The 20362-nt window shown below is 61.1% G+C and overlaps 3 protein-coding genes and 2 non-coding genes across 5 annotated transcripts; 4 read left to right on the top strand and 1 right to left on the bottom strand.

Moving 5' to 3' along the window:
- Window positions 1-42: 42 nt before the first annotated feature.
- On the top strand, window positions 43-2358 carry RPL23A (ribosomal protein L23a). The gene is made up of 5 exons (XM_027472234.3): window positions 43-201; window positions 529-709; window positions 1014-1190; window positions 1594-1663; window positions 2297-2358. Exons 1-5 carry the CDS (start codon window positions 177-179, stop codon window positions 2309-2311), a joined length of 468 nt encoding a protein of 155 aa, XP_027328035.1. The 5' UTR covers window positions 43-176; the 3' UTR covers window positions 2312-2358.
- LOC113845694 (small nucleolar RNA Z17) lies at window positions 857-930 on the top strand. Its single transcript, XR_003501425.2, has one exon. It is a non-coding gene; the product is annotated as a small nucleolar RNA Z17 (small nucleolar RNA).
- LOC113845693 (small nucleolar RNA SNORD42) lies at window positions 1454-1520 on the top strand. Its single transcript, XR_003501424.1, has one exon. It is a non-coding gene; the product is annotated as a small nucleolar RNA SNORD42 (small nucleolar RNA).
- Window positions 2359-5221: 2863 nt separating the features above from the next.
- TLCD1 (TLC domain containing 1) lies at window positions 5222-7262 on the bottom strand. Its single transcript, XM_027472272.3, has 4 exons — window positions 6996-7262; window positions 6687-6769; window positions 6321-6403; window positions 5222-5924 (listed from the first exon to the last, which is right to left on the bottom strand). Exons 1-4 carry the CDS (start codon window positions 7190-7192, stop codon window positions 5538-5540), a joined length of 750 nt encoding a protein of 249 aa, XP_027328073.1. The 5' UTR covers window positions 7193-7262; the 3' UTR covers window positions 5222-5537.
- Window positions 7263-9018: 1756 nt separating this feature from the next.
- Window positions 9019-19822, top strand: NEK8 (NIMA related kinase 8). Its single transcript, XM_038165611.2, has 15 exons — window positions 9019-9146; window positions 9509-9714; window positions 10746-10978; window positions 11713-11844; window positions 12040-12248; window positions 12622-12701; window positions 12813-12994; window positions 13184-13334; window positions 14326-14402; window positions 15600-15717; window positions 16008-16158; window positions 16364-16527; window positions 16797-16955; window positions 17122-17280; window positions 18689-19822. Exons 1-15 carry the CDS (start codon window positions 9100-9102, stop codon window positions 18715-18717), a joined length of 2097 nt encoding a protein of 698 aa, XP_038021539.2. The 5' UTR covers window positions 9019-9099; the 3' UTR covers window positions 18718-19822.
- The last annotated feature ends 540 nt before the right edge of the window (window positions 19823-20362 follow it).

Raw genomic sequence — 20362 nt, 5'->3', positions numbered from 1 at the left:
ATAATGCCCCGCGGGTACAGAGCGATCTGCGCATGCGTCAGAGAGTCTCACCCCAAGGACTACGCTTCCCAGCATGCCTCGCGGCGAGAGGGGGGTGAGGAGATCTCGCGCGATTTGGGGCTATAAGCCCGTGCGGCGCGGGGCGGGAGGCCCCTTTCGGCTTCCGGCGGCCCAAGATGGCGCCCAAGGCGAAGAAGGAGGGTGAGCGCGGGCGGCCGTGAGGGGCGGGCGGCTCCCGGGCGGTGTGATCGGCTCCTCGAGGGGTCTAGGGAGTGCCCGGGGCTCGGCCCCGGAGGTTTGCGGGGTTCCGGGGGGCCGCGGTGCGGTGTCGGGCAGCGGGCACGTGGAGGGGGTGGGAGCGGCCTGCAGCGGGAGGCCTGGGCCTGAGGGCTGAGGGGGGCTGAGGGGAGATGAGGGGGGGGTGGGCCCCTCGGAGGGGCTCTGCCGGTGGGGGTGCCCCCCACGGCCCCTCGGGGAGCCTCCTGGGCCCGTAGATCCTTCGTTGTGCTGACCGTGGGGTTGTCACAGCCGTGCCTCCGAAGACAGAGGCGAAGGCCAAGGCGCTGAAGGCCAAGAAGGCCGTCCTGAAGGGCGTCCACAGCCACAAGAAGAAGAAGATCCGCACGTCGCCCACCTTCCGGAGGCCCAAAACCTTACGCCTGAGGCGGCAGCCCAAGTATCCGCGGAAGAGTGCCCCACGGAGAAATAAGTAGGTGTGGGGTGCGGCTGGCACAGCGTGTGTGGGGTGGGGACGGCCCCTTGTGTGGGAGCCTGGCCCCCTGTGTGGGTCTGAGGGTGGGACTTGGCCATTGTGCTGCCCTTGGGGCTCAGCCCTGTTTTGGTGGCACCGTGCTGGGGTGCAGGTGATGATTTCAAGCGACCAAAGCCTGAGAGTTTGTGATTAAAACCTTTTTTGGTAACTGATGCACCCCAAACCTGGTGTTTGAAAGCTTCCGAAGCGTAGGTACAGCTCCTGCCATCCTTTTGTTAACCCAAGAGCCTTTCTCCTGCAGGCTGGACCATTATGCCATTATCAAGTTCCCCTTGACAACAGAATCGGCGATGAAGAAGATAGAGGACAACAACACTCTGGTTTTCATTGTCGATGTCAAGGCAAACAAGCACCAGATCAAGCAGGCTGTCAAGAAGCTGTACGACATCGACGTGGCCAAGGTCAACACGTTGATCAGGTGAGAGGGGGGAGATCAGGTCACCGGCAGGTGTCTGGTACTTCAGGTGCTCAGCGTGGATTTTGACAAAGTTTGAACACGTGTGAGTTTCAACAGTGCTGTGGGAGCTCTGAGGAGGCGTGGAATTAAGTTCTGTAGTGTTCTCAGTGCTAAAATGTTGATAAAAGCAATTTCTGACTGAGCACATCTTGGTAGAAGTGTAAACTAGTGGCAGGCAGGGAGCTGGCTTTAGCAGGGAGCTCTTCTAAGGCTGAGGGAGTTCTGTGCAGATGATGTTAACATGTTTTATCCCTGAGCAAAATGATGTTTCCAAAGGAACCACTGATGCACATCTCGTAGTGGGAGGACAGAGTAGGTGCGAGGAGCGCATGCTGCTGTGCTGATCTCTCCTTTTCCACTCTAGGCCTGATGGGGAGAAAAAGGCTTACGTCCGACTGGCTCCAGATTACGATGCGCTGGATGTAGCCAACAAGGTGAGAAATCTTGGAAATCTGTCAAACTTCCATTTCTTATCTTATTTTCTACACCTGGCTGTTCTTCTGGTGTCCACATGAGATGCTTGTGCTTGAAGCATGCTGGTGCTACTGCAGGATCTGAGAGTGTTTGTAAGCAGGAACACTTCCTGGTCATAAAATCCACCGAGTTCTGTGGGGAAGTTCCTGGGAGCTGCAGTTCTTTCCCCCCTCCAGGCAGGGGCTCCACTCACAGCTCTGCAGGAGCTGTGAAGGGTGGGAGAGGAGGCAGGAGGCGTGTCTGAAGTGCTGTTTGGCTCAACAGTGTTCTCAGCCAGCGCTGCGGGCAGCTCCCTCGGGGGAAAATGGTGCCAAAGGCACTGGGTGGAAGGGATTTCACTGCAGGTGGCCGTCCTGCTGCAGAGGGCTCGGGGTTTAGCCCTTGGTAGAGCTGTGGGGAGCAGGAGGTGGTGGTGGGGAGCAGCACGGGGATCCCGGTGGTGTGTGGAACCACGATGTGAGGCACCTGGGCGGGTGTGGGAGGAAGAAACCTGTCCTCGGAGAGCAGGAGGATGTGGGAGATGTGTGGTGGCGATGTCTGGCGGAGGCTCTGCCTCTTTGCCAGCTGTTTCAACCCCTTCTGCTTCTTTGCAGATTGGAATCATCTAAGCTGCATGGAGGACTGTACAGACGGGACAATAAACCCTGTGAAACCACCCAGGGGCTCCTGCTGTGTTTTGTGACCGCGTGGCCCACGCTGGAGAGCCTGCAGGAAACCGCTGGGGCTCTATTTTTAGCAAATGGGGTCCCTGCTTTCCTTTTCCTTCCTGCTTTAGGCTGGCAGCAGCCAGCTGCCCTGCGAGAGTCTCTCAGGGGGTGCTCTCCTGGTGCAGGTACCTGTGCACAGCACTGTGCTGCTATCCTGGTGCATTTTGTCACGCTGCTATTAGTAAATATTTGTGGTGATTCTCAGCGCCCTACAGAACCCCCGTGGGGTGCACCACGAGCCCAGGAGGCTGCTGCTACCTGCAGCAAAACCACGTTCACAGCTCAGGTCTGCTGCAAGCTGGCTGCCGGGCTATTTCCCACCTCTTAAACTATTTGCTTAGGCTGCAGGCTCTGAAACCCTCAAGCTAACACAATAGCAGGCACTCTGTTTTTTTTGTTTGTTTTTTTTTCTTTTTTTTTCTGGCACCATCCACGCTCCCCTCGTTGCAGCGTGTGAGCTGGAGCCCAGTTGCCCTGTGGTTCCTACCCCTACCTCACCAGGAGCTGTTTCCAAGCCAGCTGCTGTTTGGGCAGCCCTGTTGCCACAACCTTTTGGATGAAAGCAGCTTTTTGGAGTGCTTGGAGAGCCCTAAGAACTCGGAGCACTCGGTGAGCAGGGACTGGAGGTGGAGCGCTGATAGAGATAATTGGCGTTAAGTGCTGAGAGGCGCGGTGAAGGCGGTGGCCAAATATTGATCGGAGCAATCGAGCAGAGGCAGGGGGACAGTCAGTTCCCTTCCAGCCTCTTGCAGGGGGTCCTGAGGGGCAGCTCCCCTGATTGCTGCTGCCATTTTGGGGCCGTGGGTCACGATTTTTCCCCTTTGAGCTGCTGTTGGCTCCAGATTCCCATCACGCGGTGCGAGGCTTCCGAGCTCCCCTGCTGTGGGGTGGCTCTGGGTACTGGGGGAGAGCCCCCAAACCCTTTGGGGTAGCTTTGAGCCTCCACCAACTGCAGGAATACTTCATGAGGACAGCGTGGAGCTGCTGTAGGGTCTGGGGAGGATGGGAGGCCGTGGGAGAGACCAGAGGCAACTTTTGGGCTGAGGGAGGCGGGTGGTGACGCTCCCTTGGGTGAGAAACCTTGAGGGCTCAGCACTGCTTCCCTCCGTGCTGCTCAGCCACCCCTGGTGCAGGCCAGAAACTTCCCAACCCCTCAACTTCTTTAGGTCAGGGGCTCGAAACAGACAGCGGGGGCTGTTGGCAAGGTGTGTGGGGCCAGGGAAGGCTGAAGAGGGATTGGGGCAGCAGGGACCTGGGACAGACTCAGGACAAACCCAAGACAAAACCTCTCCTGCAGCTGCACCTGATGCTCGTGAGGGCTCTGGAGCACTCTGAGAAGGGAACAAGCGGCAGCAAGGGCTCTGAGGGTACCCACCAAGCCCCGTGCCCTGTTCTTATCCAAGCTGTGCCCACCCAAAAACGATTTGGGGTTGGAGGAGCTCCTCTCCTCGCCAAGCTCACCCCACAAGGAAAGCCCCAATGCGGAGCGAGGAACGGGTACACGCTGCAGCCCTCCCCGGTGGCGTGGAGGCTGGGCTGGGAAGGGATTTCACATCAGCATGACTTGCAGTCTGCCCTCACCCTGCCTTCAACTTCTCCCGAGGGCTGCTGCAGGCTGGCACCTTCCCTCTGCCTGCCTCCAGCTCGGGGCTGGCAGCCGGCCCGCCCCACAGCTGGCCCGGTGCTGCTGGTGGAAACTGGGAGGCAACTGGGGTGCCTGCTGGTGGAAACTGGGTGATGCCCGACCCCTCTGTGCTGCAGGAGGGCAGTGGGAGCACTGGGAGAGACTGGGGGAGAGGTGATGGGAGGGAAAATGGGAGTTTGGGGTTTCACTGCATGGGGTATGGGCAGGTGGGGGTGGTGCTGAGGCTGGGGGGCTTCAGCTGCAGTGGGGGGGATGCGGTGGAAGTCGGGAGAGCTCCTGGGGGGGAGGCTGGGGCCTGCTGGGGCAGGAGGAGAGCCCGTGGGGAGCCTCGGGGGCTGCTTGGGGCTGGAGCAGATCCCTGCCCACGCACAGCCCCGAGCACCGCGTCTCCGTCTCAACTCCTGCCAACACCCGGCCCCCAGTGCCAGCTGCGGGGTCGGGGAGCCCTGGAAGGATCCAACCCCACAGCCGAGCCTCTTCCCCTCGATCCTCATTTGACCTCCAGTCTGCAGTTTTAGGATTGATCCCACCCCGGAGCAGGTTGTGGGCAGGAATCCCTCTAAGCCCCACTGCTCGTAGCCAGCCCGGGGCGATCCTGGCGCTGTCCCAACATCACCATTTGCCTCCCCACCGCTCCTGCACCCCACAGGACCGGCAGGGCCAGCTCCAGCCCCATGGGAGCTGCACCCTGGCTCCGTGGGGAGGCTGCTGGAGGCAGCGGGGCTGGCGGAGGCAGCCCCAAGGGGATTGAGCAGGCAGCGATGTTCCAGGAAGAGCCGTGGCCTCGCTCGGCCTTCCCATGCCAGCTCGGCTTCACGTGGCTGCCGGGTGAGTCACGGCTCCACGCCGCCGGGCCCAGGAGGGTCAGGGACCACAGCCAGGCTCAGCCCCTCTCCTGATGCCTTCACCCCATCCCTGCGAGGCCCTCGGGGTGCAGGAGCTCACCCCTGAGGGAGCAGAAAGGAAAAACACGAGTGGAAGGCGAGGGAGAGCCGCAGCTTTGATTTTTTGGCACCGTGCTGGATGCGTCCCCGAGGGGTCCCTGGCGTGGTGCCGGCTCCCTGCTCTCCCCGGGGAGCTGGGGCACATCCTTTCCCATGCCCTCAGCCCTCCTCCTCCCCCAAAAAATTAAAAACAATAAAAAGCCAGCCCAGGCACGCCGCGGCAGCAGTGAACAGACCCATTTAATGCACAGAGCACCCAGCACCACCGCGGGAGGGCCGCGGCCCTTCCCTCCCAGCCCTCTCCGGCCTCCCCTGGCCACGCTGGCGCCGAAGCAGGCTCGGGCTGCTCCTCCCCAGGATTTGCCCCCAGGCTTCGGGGGCATCCCCAGGGCTCGGTGGCATCCGCTCGGCTGTCGGGCTGGTCCAGCAGGGTAGCAGCGGCTTGCAGAGGGGGTGAACGCAGGGCCCGCGGCCACGGGGCGGGGAGCGAGCGAGCCCTAAGGCACATGAAGAGCAGGGTAGAGGCCCGGCGGCGTTCTCAGTCTATGAGGAACTTCTCCCCGTCCACGTCCCTCCCCTGGCGCAGGGAAGGGCAGAAATCGGAGCGCAGGAGGCGGGAGAAGTACATGAGGATCATGGCGTCGAGCAGCAGCAGGTTGGCCGTCAGGAAGGCGCCCTGGCCCTGCACCTCCACGTGGCGGAGGAAATACCAGGTGAGGTAAGCCTGGGGGGCCAGGCGAAAGGCGAAATACATCACCAGGTTGACGTACTTGTTGGCCCGGTAGAGCGCCGGCGAAGGCACGTTGCTCATCTTGAGCAGCATGCGGGCGGTGAGGAAGATGTTGCTCACCTCCACCAGCAGCAGCAGCATCGCCGCCACCAGGAAGCGGCCGGTGATGATGAGCGAGACGAAGGCAGAGATGGCCTGGGGAGAAAGAAGGGGATGGGGATGGAGCAGCCCCCAGGTTGGGCACAGCCCTGCAGGGTGCGAGCTCTCCCCCACCACGCTCCGGGTGTATGGTGGGAGCACCCAGATCCCCTCCTGGAGACCTGGGGACCCCGCGGGCACCCGATCCGAGGGCGGATCTCAGCCCCCAATGCCAGCGCCCCCAGCACCACGCTGTGCCCCCGTGCCAGGGAGCAGCAGCCTGTCTGTGCTCCCGGCGCCAGGAGCCGCCTCTGGCAGCCGTCCTGCCCCGCCGGGCTCCCTCCTGGATGCACAACCTACCTGGCAGCCAGGGCTGCGGCTCGCCTCGCTGCACGGACCCCAGGAGCACAGCAGCCCCCCCCCCAAGGTGCCCCATCCCCTCCCCGTGCTCACCATGGCGTGGTGCACCAGGTACTCCCAGGACGAGCGGGACTGGTGGTTGAAGATGATGTCGAGGCTGTCGTGGATGAAGTAGCCTGTGGGATAAGCACACGGGGGGGGGTCAGGTTTGCATGCCGGCACCCCGCTGCGGGAAATGGGGTGCAGGAGGGGTTTGGGGTGCCCCGAGGAGGGCGGTGAGCCCATGCTTTGTGTAGGGAGCCCCGTGGTGGAGCTGTGCCATGGGGTGCTGGTGCCATGCAGGCGGCTTGCTGCTGGTGTGGGGTCCCTGGGCTGGGTGGGTGCACTCCCATGGGATGGACGTGTCCTAAATGTGTCCCCAATGTGTCCCCAGTGTGTCCCAGCCGTGTGGCTGCTTACCTGAGGAGAAGCAGACGAGCAGGTGCCCTGAGACGCTGTAGCCGTCCTGGATGTCGGAGAGCAGCTCCGGGGACTGCCAGAGGCTGGGGGGGGGAGCAAAAAAAGGGGGAAAATGGGGTGAGCACAGCGGGTACAGCCCCGGGACCCCAAACCCGCCCTAGTGCCGGGATGAACCGGGGCTCCCCGTGCTCGGGGGGGTGTCCGGCTCCCTAGGGGAACCCTATCCGAGTGCAAGCAGGCGAGAAACTCCCCCACCACCACCACCCCCCTCACCCCTTACCCCCCCTCTCCAACATCCCATCCCGGTACCTAAACAGGGCCCAGAGCCCGGCCAGCACGGAGTGAGCGAAGGAAACGAGGAGGTTCCCCCAACGCCAGACCCTACCGGGACGGCTCCGCACGGCCGCGGGTCGGGGCAGGGCCAGGGCTGCCCGGCGGAGCCCCCCGAACAGCGCCACGCTGCCCCCCACCAGCGCCACCGACGGCGCCCTCCACCCGGGGCCCATCGCGCTCCGCTCCCGCGCCCGCGCCCCGGGGCGCGCGCTGGCGCGGGCTGCCGGGCGCGGGGGGGCGTGGCCAAAGGGGAGGGGGCGGGGCTTGGGGGTTTTCCCGCACGGCCACGCCCCCTCCGCCCGGGCCCGCCGGCGCCAGCTCGTGGCGGGAAGTGCGGCTGCGCCGGGGGGAGGGAGGGAGGGGAAGGGGGTAGGGGGGGGTGTGGGGTGGGATGGGGGTTGCACACGTGTGGGGGTGTGCATGGGGCGTTGCATGTCCGTGCTGGGCATGGCACGTTCCTGCTGAGCATTGCACGTCCATGCTGGGCATTGCACACGTGTGGGGGTGTGCATCAGGCATTGCATGTCTGTGCTGGGCATTGCACATGTGAGGGGGTGTGTATTGGGCATTGCACGTCCATGCTGAGCATTGCACGTCCATGCTGAGCATTGCACATGTGTGGGGGTGTGCATCGGGCATTGCACGTTCCTGCTGGGCATTGCACACGTGTGTGGGTGTGCATTGGGCATTGCACGTCCCTGCTGGGCATTGCATGTTTCTGCTGAGCATTGCATGTCCGTGCTGGGCATTGCACACGTGTGGGGGTATGCACCGGGCATTGCATGTTCCTGCTGGGCATTGCACATGTGTGGGGGTGTGCATCGGGCATTGCACGTTCCTGATGGGCATTGCATGTTCCTGCTGGGCATTGCACATGTGTGGGGGTGTGCACCAGGCATTGCATGTTCCTGCTGGGCATTGCACACATGTGTGGGGGTGTGCATCGGGCATTGCACGTTCCTGATGGGCATTGCATGTTCCTGATGGGCATTGCACATGTGTGTGGGTGTGCATCGGGCACTGCATGTCCATGCTGAGCATTGCACACGGGTGTCTGCGTACTGCTTATTGCATGTCTGTGCCAAACATTGCACACGTGTGTGCATGCATCAGGCATTGCACCTCTGTGCTGGGCATTGCACGTGTGTGTGTGTGTGTGCATCAGCCATTGCACGTCTATGCCGTGCATTGCACATCCATGCTGGGCATTGCACGTACGTGTGCATGCACCAGCCATTCTTTGTCCCTGCTGGGCATTGCATGTACTGCACGTGTGCATGCGTGTATTGGCCATTGTGTGTGCATGTTGTGCATTGCACGTGTGTGTGCATCAGCCATTGCACACCCATGCTGGGCATTCCGTGTGTGTGTGTGTGCATCGAGCACTGCACGTGCATCCTGGGCATTGCACAGACGTGGGCATGCATTGGGCACTGCATGTCCATGCTGGGGGGCTGGGGCTGGGGGGGCTTTGAGGCCCCTTTAGTGCACACCAGGCGTCGCCCACCCGCAGGGTGTTACACATCCATCCCAGGCACTGTGTGCGTGTCCCGGAGCCCCCCCTCTGGTGTCGCAGCGCTGTCCCCTCACCCCCAACCACCCCAAACTGCTACAGGGGGGGCTCTGGGGACCCCCCCAGCCCCCATCGCGCCGTGCTGGGTGTCGCTAGATGGCAGCACGGCCACACCGCATGGCTTGAGGGGGGGTGGCAGTGCCACCGCTGTCCCTGTGCCCCTCTTTGGGGCAGGGGGGGCTCCCCCCAGTGCCAGAGACCCCCCCCCAGGTGCCAGAGACCCCCCCAGGGGGGTCCGAGAGGGGTGCCTGGGGGGGGCAAAGCTGGCTTGGGGAGGCGGCAGGGAGGGGATGGGGGCACCCAACAGCCGGGAGGGGACCCCCCGGTGGGGTGGGGAGCGGTGAGGAGCCGCCGGGGGGGCTCCGTGGCCATAGAATGGCCCTAAAACGAGGTGGGGGGGGGAATAACGGGAGCGGAGCGGGGAGTTTTGGCCGCCCGCGGCCGCCGTAGAAGAACCCGGAAGTGTCTCCATGGAGACGGGGGGGGCCTGGGCCTGCAGGGGGAGCGATGGAGAAATACGAACGGATCCGGGTGGTGGGGAGAGGGGCCTTCGGGTGAGGGGGGACGGCTGGCGGCTGAGGGGGGCTCCGGGGGTGGGGGGGTGAGGGGGTGAGGGGGTGAGGGGCGGCAGGGCACCGCGGGGTGGTAGGCCGCAGGCCTCGTTACCATGGCAACCAGGCTCCGGGGCCCGTTGCCATGGCAACGCGGGGTCAGGGTGGCACCCTGGGGTGGGGGCTGACCCTGGCTGTTGCCATGGTAACGGGAAAAGGGGGGGGGGGGGACACGACATGGCAGCCCCCCCCGGGATGGGGAAGGGGTTGCCATGCAGGCCCCGTTGCCATGGCAACGCGACAGCCCCCAGGCCCAAGTGTCACCCAAGGGCTCCCTGTGTGTCCCCCTCCTTGTGTCCCCGCAGCATCGTCCACCTGTGCCTGCGCAAGGCCGACCAGAAGCTGGTCATCCTGAAGCAGATCCCCGTGGAGCAGATGAGCAAGGACGAGCGGCTGGCGGCGCAGAACGAGTGCCAGGTGCTGAAGCTGCTCAGCCACCCCAACGTCATCGAGTACTACGAGAACTTCCTGGAGGACAAGGCCCTCATGATCGCCATGGAGTACGCCCCAGGTGCGCCCCGCTCGCCCCTCGAGCCTGTGACAGCTCCAGGGGACACCAAGCATTCAGCTCGCCATGGGTCCATCTGCTGTGGCCTCACTTTGTCCTCCAGAAACCCCCAAGACTACAAACGAGGCTTTCTGGAGCAGATATGGTCCTTATAGATCTTTCCAGAGCAGCATCTGTGCGTCCTGGTGGGTGCCAAGCTGACCAAGAGCCAAGTGGCTGGGCGCTGGCACAGGTTGCCCAGAGAGGTGCTGAAGTCGCCCTCCCTGGAGATCCTCAGAAGCCATCTGGTCGTGGGCCTGGGCAATCGTCTGTAGTGAGCAGGGGGTGGACGTGAGGACCTCCACAGGTCCCTGCCAACCCCCAGCCGTCCCGTATTTCTGTGCTTACACGCCTTATGCCCGCTACTCCTAACAGATACAAAGAGATTTCTGACACCCCTGCCGATGATAAGCGTTCCACCATCTGCCCCGGGTTTGGGTTTCGCTTATGTTTCCTTTTGTCAGCTCTTGGCCACGCTGTTGGTCGCACAGATCTGTGTGGGAAGATGTGATTTCTAACGAGACTTGCCGTGGAGTGTAAGATTAACTCAACATTTGCATGAGAGATTGTTAAAAGTTTCGCAGGAAACCTGAATCGAGACCTCTCCTTCTCGACAGGGGCCTCTCAGTGCCACGTGGCCTCTTGGACTGCAAGAATTTTTGTCTGCAGAACAGGCTTATCTTGTTCTGCCATCGAGGTTTGTGTCCTGACAGGGCTCCAGGAGCTGTAATTTTCACGTTCCTTTTTCCTGCTGCCTTTGACAGTGTGTCAACAGCGACTTCTCCCTCGCTGTTTCTTCATCCCACCAACTGTGCTGCCATTGTTCTCTGCACGGTCTCGGGAGCACGGAGAGAACGTGCCACATGTCCCACCAGGACGTGTTCTTTCCCATGTGCTTGGCTCATTAAGATGCTAAATCCCCCACATTTTTAGGCTGGGCTCGTGCTGCCCCGTGCAGCCACCCTTGCTGACAGCCCTTGGCTGCCCTTTTGCAGGGGGCACGCTGGCAGAGTTTATTCACAAGCGCTGCAACTCCTTGCTGGATGAGGACACCATCCTGCACTTCTTCGTGCAGATCCTCCTGGCTCTTCACCACGTGCACACCAAGCAGATCCTGCACCGCGACCTGAAGACGCAGAACATCCTCTTGGACAAGCACCGCATGATCGTCAAGATCGGGGACTTTGGCATCTCCAAAATCCTGAGCAGCAAGAGCAAAGCCTACACGGTGGGTGGCCTGGCCTCACAGGGGAGCTGCTTACAGCCACGGCAGCAGGCTGGAAACGCTGGGCTTGGCTTGTGATGGTCTTTGGGGAGCTGCTGTAGGAGTAAGGTTGGAGGTAGGATACTCACAGCAGGCCACGCAGTGCTGCCTTGCTTCTCGGAGTTCATACAGGCTGGTAGCTTCGTGCCCAAATTTGTTGTGGTTCTTTAGGCTGCAGAAAAGTGGGCAAGAGCTGCCTGCCCAAGCCTGGGAGAAGAGAGGATGGGGTGTCTGAACCCGCTGGTGAGGATCAGTTGAACTTCTCCTGCTGCCACCCTAAGGGATGGTGTTTGCAGGCTCATTTGACACACACCTGGCACCTGAATTCCTGCCAGTGCCCCTCTGTCCTGCCTTGCCTTAATCTGCTCCCTGTGCCTGAGATTTTGGTATCGTTCCCTACCTGGTCAGACCTGGCTGGGCGTTTATAGCGTGCTCATTGCTCTGGGCTTTGATTCTCTCAAGTGAACAGCAGCAAAATGAGAGGAAATCTCTGTATGTGCAAGGGAGGCCTCCAGGAGGCAAATCCTCATATTTTTTACCGAGATTGTCAGCCAGACTTTGACACCGGGGAACAAACGCCCAGCTCCCCTGAGCTTTGGTGCTCCAGCCAGTCAGTGCCCTGGGCTGTAAACCAAGCTGTTCTCCTTCCACCTTCCTGCCTTTCACAGCGTCACTGTAGATTGCTCCATCCCTTTCAGGTTGTGGGAACTCCGTGCTACATCTCCCCAGAGCTCTGCGAAGGGAAGCCTTACAACCAGAAGAGCGACATCTGGGCTTTGGGCTGTGTGCTGTACGAGCTCGCCAGCCTCAAGAGAGCGTTTGAAGCTGCGGTAAGACAGATCGGGTTTGTGTGCAGTGCAGGGAGCTGTGATCCTGATCCCTTACAGAGGTGAAAATGCCTGCTTGGTTCACTCCTCGCTGCGCCTGATGGTGTGAAGGCAGAGGGCAGTGCTGAGAGTGTCTTAAGCCTTGGCCTCGCCTCTGCCTGCCCAGCCACTGTACGTCTCTCTCTCATTTTCTCTCAGAATCTCCCTGCCTTGGTGCTGAAGATCATGAGCGGGACATTCGCCCCGATATCGGACAGGTACAGCCCCGACCTGCGCCAGCTCATCCTCAGCATGCTGAACCTGGACCCCTCCAAGCGGCCGCAGCTGAACGAGATCATGGCCCAGGCCATCTGCATTCGCCCCCTTCTCAACCTCTACACCGACGTGGGCAGCGTTAAAATGAGGAGGCAAGCGATCCTGCCACGGCTGCGTCCCTCGGGAGGGGCTGCCAGGGCTCACAACGCATCAAACCAGCTCGTGGTCTGTGTTACAAGCCCCACAAAGGGTTGTCCCCGTGCTGTTCTGCTGCAGTACCCAACGTGCAGCAGCTGCAGGCCCTGTGGCTTGTGGCCGCAGCAGGTGTGGGCTTGTCGTGGCGGTAACAGAGAGCTGGGAGCTCGGGGGGAAGCACGCTGACACCGACTTCCCTTTCTCAGGTGGCTTAAAGCACCTGCCGAGGCCGTTCTGTGAGCCAGTCAGCTGTGGCTTCTGCTGTAGGTCTGCCCAGACCTTCTGGGGTGGCCCTGAGCTGGCGGTAAGGACTGGGTTTTCATTTGGCAGGCCTGAAAAGCCCCTGGCTCCCGTGCCAGCAGTGACCCACGGCCGGACGGGGGGACGAGTGAGCAGCGCCCGGCCACGGGGTGAGTCTTGGCAGGAAGTTTCCAAAAAAAAACCCTCTTCCTTGGGTGTCAGGGGGTCAGAGAGGCACTCGGGAGAGAGGACAGTAAGAAACGTCACTGTTTGACCCGCAGGTGTTCGAGGTGGCTCAGCCAGGACGGGAATCCCTCCTCCCCTGTCATCCATCTACACCTGGGGGAGCGGCATCACCACCCCGCTCCGCCTGCCCATGCTCAACACCGAAGTGGTGCAGGTGTCTGCTGGCAGGACGCAGAAGGCCGGGGTCACCAAATCGGGGCGGCTCATCATGTGGGAGGTGAGCCACGGGGAAACTGGGGCGGGCAGTGGCCGCCGAGGGCTCCGAGGTGATTTCTGAGGAGGAGAAACTTCCCCTCACCGCACAGGTCCTGGCCCTGCGTCCCCCAGACCACAGCCTAGTCCAGGCACTGTGGGAAGGGGCCTAACTTGATTCTCCTGCCCATCTCTTGGTGCTTCTCCTCTCCAGGCTCCCCCGATGGGTGCTGCAGGAGGCCCCTCTCTGCCAGGAGCCACCGAGCAGCTGCAGCCTCAGTTTGTTTCCCGTTTTCTGGAGGGCCAGTCCGGTGTGACCATCAAACACGTGTCCTGCGGCGATCTCTTCACAGCCTGTCTCACAGGTGAGCTGCTGCCTGGATAAGTCCCAGGACTGCCTGGTTTGGTGCCTGGATGAGTCCCAGATGAGTCCCAGCCTGGTTTGGTGCTGTTACAAACGCAGTGTGACAGCCTGGGCTACCTGCTCGGAGCAGAACTGGGAGATGCACTGGGCTGGGATGAAATGAAGGGCTCCGTGGCATGCTGTGGAGCGTCAGGTAGGGTCAGGCACGAATCACAGGACCTCACATGATGTGGTGCTGATCAGCCAGGTCCCAAAGGTCCGTCTGGTGTGGGGAAGGCAATAAATGCATTCAGTTTGTTGTCCTGCCTGCAGCGGTGTCACCTGAAGCCAGAAATGGCCTGAGCAGTGGGGCCTGGAGCGTGAGGAATGTCTGGGAACTTCAGGCATTTTCTGTCACGTACTGTGCGAGCGTGACAGGGACACAGGCAGTGACTGGTGGGGACTGGCACGGCAACAAGAAGTCAGCACGAGGGGTTTCTGTGAGCTCCTGGGGGGCTGGCTGTCCTCAGCTGCAGGAAGGCAGGGTCTGACGCCCTGTTAAAGCGAGCCACGAGGCTTTCTGGCTGGGAGGAGAGCACGCACACCAGCCTGAGGCAGCAAAACCCTCCCGGGGGTCCTTTGGGAGCTCTGTTTGCCCTTCTGCCGGGGCTCAGGGCAGTAGATGACAGACGAGCAACCCCACCAGCATGTGTTTGTCCTCCCTCCCCGTGGCGTTTCCTGCCAGCGCTCTGCTGGGCGGCTGCTGGCTGAGCAGCTCTGTGTATTTAACACCTTGCCAGGCCGTGCAGCCGGCAGCTCCTGCGTACACAGCTGCACCAATGTTATCTCAGCGCCCCGCTATCACCCTGATGGTTGTTTGGCGAGCTGTCGCGGCGCATCGAGGCTGCTGCTCCCTGGAAGCTTGCTGAAGCACCTTTGGGCTCTGTGTGTGTGTTGTGTGCCTCGCAGGGCATCACGTGTACCACTAACACCACCTCGTTCTGCCTTCCCAGACCGGGGGATCATCATGACCTTCGGCAGCGGCAGCAACGGCTGTTTGGGGCACGGAAACTTCACGGATGTCAGCCAGGTTTGTTGCCGAGGGGCCGGGCACACTGCTCCCCCCGGGGCAGGGGACGGATTGCGCTTTATCCGCCACGTGAGACGGCTCATCCCAGCTCCAGGGGTGTGCATCCCAGGCGTGCTCTGGCATCCGCAGCCCTCCCCCTCCTCTCCTCGTCGCTGCGGGTTTTAAAAAGCCCAACCTGCCTCTCTCTTTTTCTCTCCAGCCTCTCCCCCCCGCCCCGCACAATGATCCCTTTGAGCGCGGGGGAAGTCAAGAGCTGCCTTGTGGTTGCTGTTGGCAGGCGCCCAGCTTGGAGCCTGCCTCCAATCACACACCTGCCTGCTTCACTCTTGGCCTGCAGCTGCCAGGGTTCACTGAGAAAAGTTATTTTTCAAAAGAGCCAGTATTTAAAGAAGAGCTGTGTGTTTCCGATTGGCTCCCAGTGCCGGGGCTGCGGGGTTGTTGTTCCCTTCCAGCTTCTTCCTCGCCTGCCCTCGGATGTGGCAGCAGCCGATGGCTTCCAGCCGAGCCCGGGGACTGGTGCCATTTGTCTCTGTGGTCAGCTGGCTCATTTGTGCCTCGCTCCGGCCGGAGCTGAGCTGCTGGGTGTTTATTGCTTGGGGGGGGGGAAACCAATTGGGAGCAGCAGCCAGCTCCCAGCAAATGGTGCTTTTCACTTCAGGCACATAATGAGCAGGAGGCTTGCCGCGGCGAGGTGTCAGATCTAACAGCAGGTCACAGCAGGGGCTGGATGAACCGTGGAGATCGCGGTCTCCCCACGCCCTAACGAGGACGTGGCGATGGCTCACGGCTCCTCTGCACCGGAGCTTTTCAGCCAACGCATCCTGCACCAAGCCCCTGCCTGCTCAGAGCGGGCGTTAACAGCCCCTGGCACTCCCCGCACGGGCAGGGGGGCGAATCCCAGCCCTTCGGCTGCACCTCTTCCCTCTCCAAACCGTTGTGCTGGCTGCTTTCTTCCGCCCCTGAGATGTTTGCGTTATCTTCTGTGCTGCGTGCACGTAGTCTCTTAAAACCCTTTGAAGGCTGTTTGGAACAGAAAAACAAAAAAAAATTCGCCGGTGTTTGTGTTGGATGAAAACTGGGATGGTGCCAGCGCTGCGCTTGGGCTCGAGGGGGGCGGACAGGACAGGGTGGGAGGGATGGGAGCAGCCGGGCGGGCTGGGAGGTCTCGGCTGACGGCTGCTGCTCTTCCCCTGCCAGCCCAAGATCGTGGAGGCCCTGCTGGGCTACGAGATGGTGCAGGTGGCCTGTGGCGCGTCCCACGTCCTGGCAGTTTCCAACGAACGGGAAGTCTTTGCCTGGGGCAGGGGGGATAATGGTAAGAAGGGCTCTGCTGAGCCAAACGGGGCTCCTGCTTTCCGTTGCCTGCTCCCACGTGGCCCTGCTCGCCTGCAGTCCGCTCCAGATGTGCCAGGCTGGGTGGGTGTGGACAAGTTGCAGCTGCTTCAGCGCATACCAGGGCCCCCGTGCTTGGGTTTTTGCTGCCTTTCCTGGTGATAAATCCCAGGCTGGGCTCTCGCAGGCAGCCCCATTGGTGCAGTGGCTCCTGGGGGTGTGCTCAGTTTGTGCCTTGCCCTCAGCTGTGCCCTGCTTTGTTCCTCCTGCCAGGTCGGCTTGGGCTGGGCACCCTGGAGTGCCATAACTCCCCCCAGCAGGTAGCAGTCCCACCGGAGCACGAGGCTCAGCGGGTCATCTGTGGCATCGATTCCTCCATGGTCCTCACAGTGAAGAACCAGATTCTCGCTTGCGGGAGCAACAGGTAGGGGAAACGAGGGTCTGGGAGACCTCAGAGCCTGCCTTACAGCTTCCTCAGGCCCTTGCTGCATCCACCACAAAGATGGTCTTGAGAAGACATCTCCATGTGATGCTGCTCCCCAGCTTCTCACTGCTGGTGCTGCTGTTATGCTCGGGCAGGATTTGAGGCTGGATTCAGCCAGCTCTCAGCTGCCCTTTTCTCTTTGCAGGTGTAACAAGCTGGGCCTGGACCAGATCAGATCAGCAGAAGAACCTTCCCCGGAGGACCAGGTGGAAGAGGCCACCGTGTTCACGTGCGCCCAGTCAGCCCCTTTGAACCAAGAGCCGATTGTGTGCGCTGACATCGGTACGGCGCACTCTGCTGCGGTCACAGGTGAGGCTTGGGTGCCCAGACCCCTGAGAGGGGGCTGCCTTTGCTCTCTCTTCCTCCCTTTCTTGTAGATAAAAGCCTAAAAGAGGCTCAAGAGCCAGCCTGCTCCCAGTGCTGGAGCTCTGTGGAGTAGGATGCTCAGCGTGGTAGAGAGCAAAGGGCTTCTGTGCATCCTTGGGTGAAACCCATTCGTTTTTCCCATCTCTGTTTGAGGTTTGGGGCTTCCTTACATCCTTTGACACCCCCTTTGTTTCTCCTCTCTCTGTTGTCAGCTTCTGGCCAGTGTTACGCCTTTGGGAGCAACCAGCACGGGCAGCTGGGCACCAACTCCTGCCGCAACAGTCGCGTGCCACACCTGGTGGTGGGGCTCCAGGCCATGAAGGTCACCGTGGTGGCTTGTGGGGACGCCTTCACCGTGGCCATCGGAGCAGGTGAGGCTTAAACCCCCGCGTGCTGGGCTGCAGCAGGCCCTGACTTCCCTGTGCCTGGAGTTCACGTTGCTGGGTAAAGCAGGAGAAAGCTCCAGGTGGAGGGGAGGCTGCTCCCTGGTGAAGGCCACCGGGAGCCCTGCGTGCAGCCAGCTGTGTCCCTCTGCAGATGGCGAGGTGTGCACCTGGGGGAAAGGAGCCAGGGGACGCTTGGGCAGGAAGGACGAGGAAACGGGAGCGCCGAGGCCTGTGCAGCTGGAGGAGACGCATCCATACCTGGTGACCTCCGTAGCCTGCTGCCACGGGAACACGCTGCTGGCTGTAAAGCGTGAGTAGAGGCTTTGCTGCCGAGATTCCTGCTCTCACAGCCCAGCCAGACACAATGCCTCGTGCCCAGAGCTGCACCGAGCAACCCCAGCACATAGCTGTGCGTTATTCCTGTCCATCTAGAGGAACAGAAATAACCTGAAGTGCAGAAATACTCCCCTTCTGCCGCACCGCCCCGTGGCACTGCTGTTTTCCCTGGGCTGGGGGAGCAGAGAGGGGTGGCAGAGGCTGGCTCACGCGCTCCCGGCCAGGTGGGCTGGCCAGGCTGCAGCTGGTGGGGAGCTGGCGTGCCGAGTATCCCAAAAGAGCGGCCCTCTTAATTGCTGCTGCTGAAATAAGAAGCTGAGATTTGAGGCGTCGTTTTGGCTGCCGGCTCTCCGTTGTGGTTTGGAAAAGATAGCGATGGTTTTTGTGGTTCCTCTCAGCTGGGGCCAAAGGCAGCCTCGCTGCGTGGTTACAACGTGCCCGTGGCATCACCCTGCCCTTCCGCTGCCTGGGCGTACGATGGGAGCCTGGCCCAGAGTGCTGGAGGGGGCCTTTCTTCCTCCTCTGCCGGGCTGATTATGGCCTCGGCTCTGGGCTGAGGGATCCCAGCCCCAGCCCACTTCAAGGAGGCTAATTACAGCCCCGAGGGGAGGAGGCCCGCTGGCTGCCCCAGCGCAGCGGCATCGGTCCCGGTGCTGCCATGAGTGCCGAGCTCTCACGTGATGCGTGCTGCTGTGAAGGGTACCGGGGGAACAGCCAAGTCCCCGGGCTCAGGAACAAGCAGGGAATTTGCCGTGGGAGCAAAATGCTGCAAGCTGCAACCCCTTCCCGTGCTGGAGTCACGCTGAGCTCTGGGCAGCTGAGTTCTGGGCTCCCAGGGGCTGAGCTCACAGAGGCTCGGCTGCGAGATTCAGCACCAGGGCTGAAGTTCTCATTTCGGGCTTTCACACAGCTCAGTCCCCTGGAAACCTCTCCAAAAAGAGCCCGAGCTGGCGACACGTTTGATGTTCCAGCCACTTTCAGGTCTGGCTGTGAGCTGGGAGGGGTGCTGGCACTGCCGAGCCGCGCTCCACCTTTGGGGCGGCAGTTGTGCACCGCTCTGCGGTTTCCTCCCATGTGGCCAGCGCTGTTTTTGACTGGTTTGGACTTGTGCCCGCTTTATTGTGAGACTGCTGCTGCACCCTTTGCTCAATCCCACTGCAAACACAGGCCTGGGATAACTGGGAGAAGCCGGGCGTGCTGGAGAGGAGGAGGAAGGCGCGAGCCTCGAGATATTTCCTCCTGCTTGGGCTCTGCCACTGACTCTTCCAGGGGCAGCAGGGCAGGGTTTGCATTGCTCATCTGTTGCTGCAGGACACTCCTCGCTGCAGCTTCATCGAGCGCTGGCTTAGGGCTTATTCATGGTGTTGTTTTTTGTCTTTCAGCTGCCGTGGAAGAGTCACCTCCGCAGTGAGCTGGAGGCGAGCGGGGCAGCATCCAGCCTCACCCTGCGGGTGCGGAGGCTCCGTGTAGCCTGCCTGTGCCGTGTCCCTGCGCCCAGAAGGGAGCTGCAACGACGGGGAGCTCCTGACGATGGTTCTCACAGAACCAGAGCTGGTCTCACATCACATCAACGAGGGTCGTTGTGAACCTGAAGTGCCTGAGAGCCGCTGCACTGGACCTGCCGCGGGGCAGACGTCCCCAGTGCTGGTGCTGCCTTCGGTGGGTGACACTGGGGCTCTTCCCCACCCTGTTGGAAGTGCCTGTAGAAGCAGAAGGGCTCTCCTCTGCCGCTGGTGAGCACAGAGGTTGTTTTCCCCTGTGGAAACTGTCTCTGGTTACAAAGCCCGGGCTGACAGCTTGGTGTCTGAGAGAACTGTCAGCCTGTGCGCAGCAGTGTCTGGAGTTACAGCCCCAGGCACTACACTGGGTGACTAAGTGCAAACCTCTTTTCTAATTAGAGAAGTCTGGCCTTTCCCATCCCCCCCTGAAAGCCTTCTGCCCGTTGCTTGAGCTGTTCAGCACGCTTTCAAGGGTCCTGCCCTGCACGGCTGGCCGAACCCGGCGCGAGCAGCGTCACGCCTTGTGGTGCAGCGCCTGGAGCTCTCCCCTTCCAGCCCCGGGGAGCCCAGCTGAGCATCCTCCAGCTGATGTTTGTCCTCAGGCCCCTAAATCCCGCTGCTGACCAGCTCGCTGGCTCCCGGCCGAGCTAGTGGAAGGCAGCAGAACACAGCGAGCGATTGTCTCCAGGTGAAGTTTTTTAACCCCGATCTCCACAGGGAGATGATGAATTTTCACCAGGGATCCTTTCTGCAGGCAGGAGGGGGGGCATATCACCGTGTCACAGACAGGAGTTACGGTTTTTATCTCCAGAAGGGTCGTTTCCTTTCCTTTCCTTCTTTTTTTTTTTTTTTTATTTTCTTTTTTTAACTTCTATCTGCCCTGGGCCATTTTTTGATGAGCTTCTGTCTCTGATCTGTCTGACATTGCAAACGCTCTTGCCTTTCACATCCATCTTTGTGCTGTTGCCAATCTGTTGTGTATAAAGTCGGTGCTTTCATAAGCTGGCTGAGATGGAATCTCTCTAATTATTTTTGTGATTCTCTCCCGTCTTCAATGAGGGAAACCTCGCCGGGGCTCTGCTAGGAGCCGACTGATCCCTCTGTCATGTGAGAGGTAATGAATTTCTGCAGCTCTCCTGCTCTCCCCTCCTTCGCCTCGCAGGCTCTGGCTGGGGAAGGGAGCAGGTCCCGTCCAGCCGGGAGAGGCGTGTGCAGTCCTGGCTGCAGACACGGCCTCCCTCTTTGGCTCCTGGCGGGGTGGGTGAATGGGTTTTTCCCCTGCCCTTTTTTGTTTCTCGTGGAGCTGCCTTTTCAGGCGGTTACACCCTGCTAGCCCAGGAAGCCGGCTCGCGTTCAAAGGCTCTGCCGGTGCCTTGGCCCTCGCCTCGCGCTGCAGGTTACGGGGACAGCTCTGGCAGCCCTGCTGTCGGTGGAGGGGAAGGTGGAGCTGCTCCCAGACCAACCTGAGCACCGGGATAATTGCAGGGCTGGGGAAAACCACCCCGCAGCCCCTCTGGGCCGTTGTCTTTCCTCCTGTAGCAAGAGATCCCTTGTGGC

This window comes from Anas platyrhynchos, chromosome 20, assembly GCF_047663525.1.
Source record: "Anas platyrhynchos isolate ZD024472 breed Pekin duck chromosome 20, IASCAAS_PekinDuck_T2T, whole genome shotgun sequence".
NCBI classification, from domain to species: domain Eukaryota; kingdom Metazoa; phylum Chordata; class Aves; order Anseriformes; family Anatidae; genus Anas; species Anas platyrhynchos.
Note: the sequence above shows the minus strand (reverse complement) of the source record. Positions and strands in the feature narration are given on the sequence as shown.

What these genes read in the sequence shown, in the direction of transcription:
- TLCD1 (XM_027472272.3), bottom strand. Translation starts at nt 7,192, where the DNA reads ATGGGCCCCGGGTGGAGGGCGCCGTCGGTGGCGCTGGTGGGGGGCAGC. An exon ending in GGGCTCTGGGCCCTGTTTAG is followed by an intron (nt 6,770 to 6,995) that starts GTACCGGGATGG and finishes TCCCCCCCCCAG; the next exon opens with CCTCTGGCAGTCCCCGGAGC. An exon ending in ACCTGGTGCACCACGCCATG is followed by an intron (nt 5,925 to 6,320) that starts GTGAGCACGGGG and finishes CTTTCTCCCCAG; the next exon opens with GCCATCTCTGCCTTCGTCTC.
- NEK8 (XM_038165611.2), top strand. Translation starts at nt 9,100, where the DNA reads ATGGAGAAATACGAACGGATCCGGGTGGTGGGGAGAGGGGCCTTCGG. An exon ending in AGAGAGCGTTTGAAGCTGCG is followed by an intron (nt 11,845 to 12,039) that starts GTAAGACAGATC and finishes ATTTTCTCTCAG; the next exon opens with AATCTCCCTGCCTTGGTGCT. An exon ending in CTTCACAGCCTGTCTCACAG is followed by an intron (nt 13,335 to 14,325) that starts GTGAGCTGCTGC and finishes CTGCCTTCCCAG; the next exon opens with ACCGGGGGATCATCATGACC.
- RPL23A (XM_027472234.3), top strand. Translation starts at nt 177, where the DNA reads ATGGCGCCCAAGGCGAAGAAGGAGG. An exon ending in AGTGCCCCACGGAGAAATAA is followed by an intron (nt 710 to 1,013) that starts GTAGGTGTGGGG and finishes TTTCTCCTGCAG; the next exon opens with GCTGGACCATTATGCCATTA. An exon ending in AAGGTCAACACGTTGATCAG is followed by an intron (nt 1,191 to 1,593) that starts GTGAGAGGGGGG and finishes TTTCCACTCTAG; the next exon opens with GCCTGATGGGGAGAAAAAGG.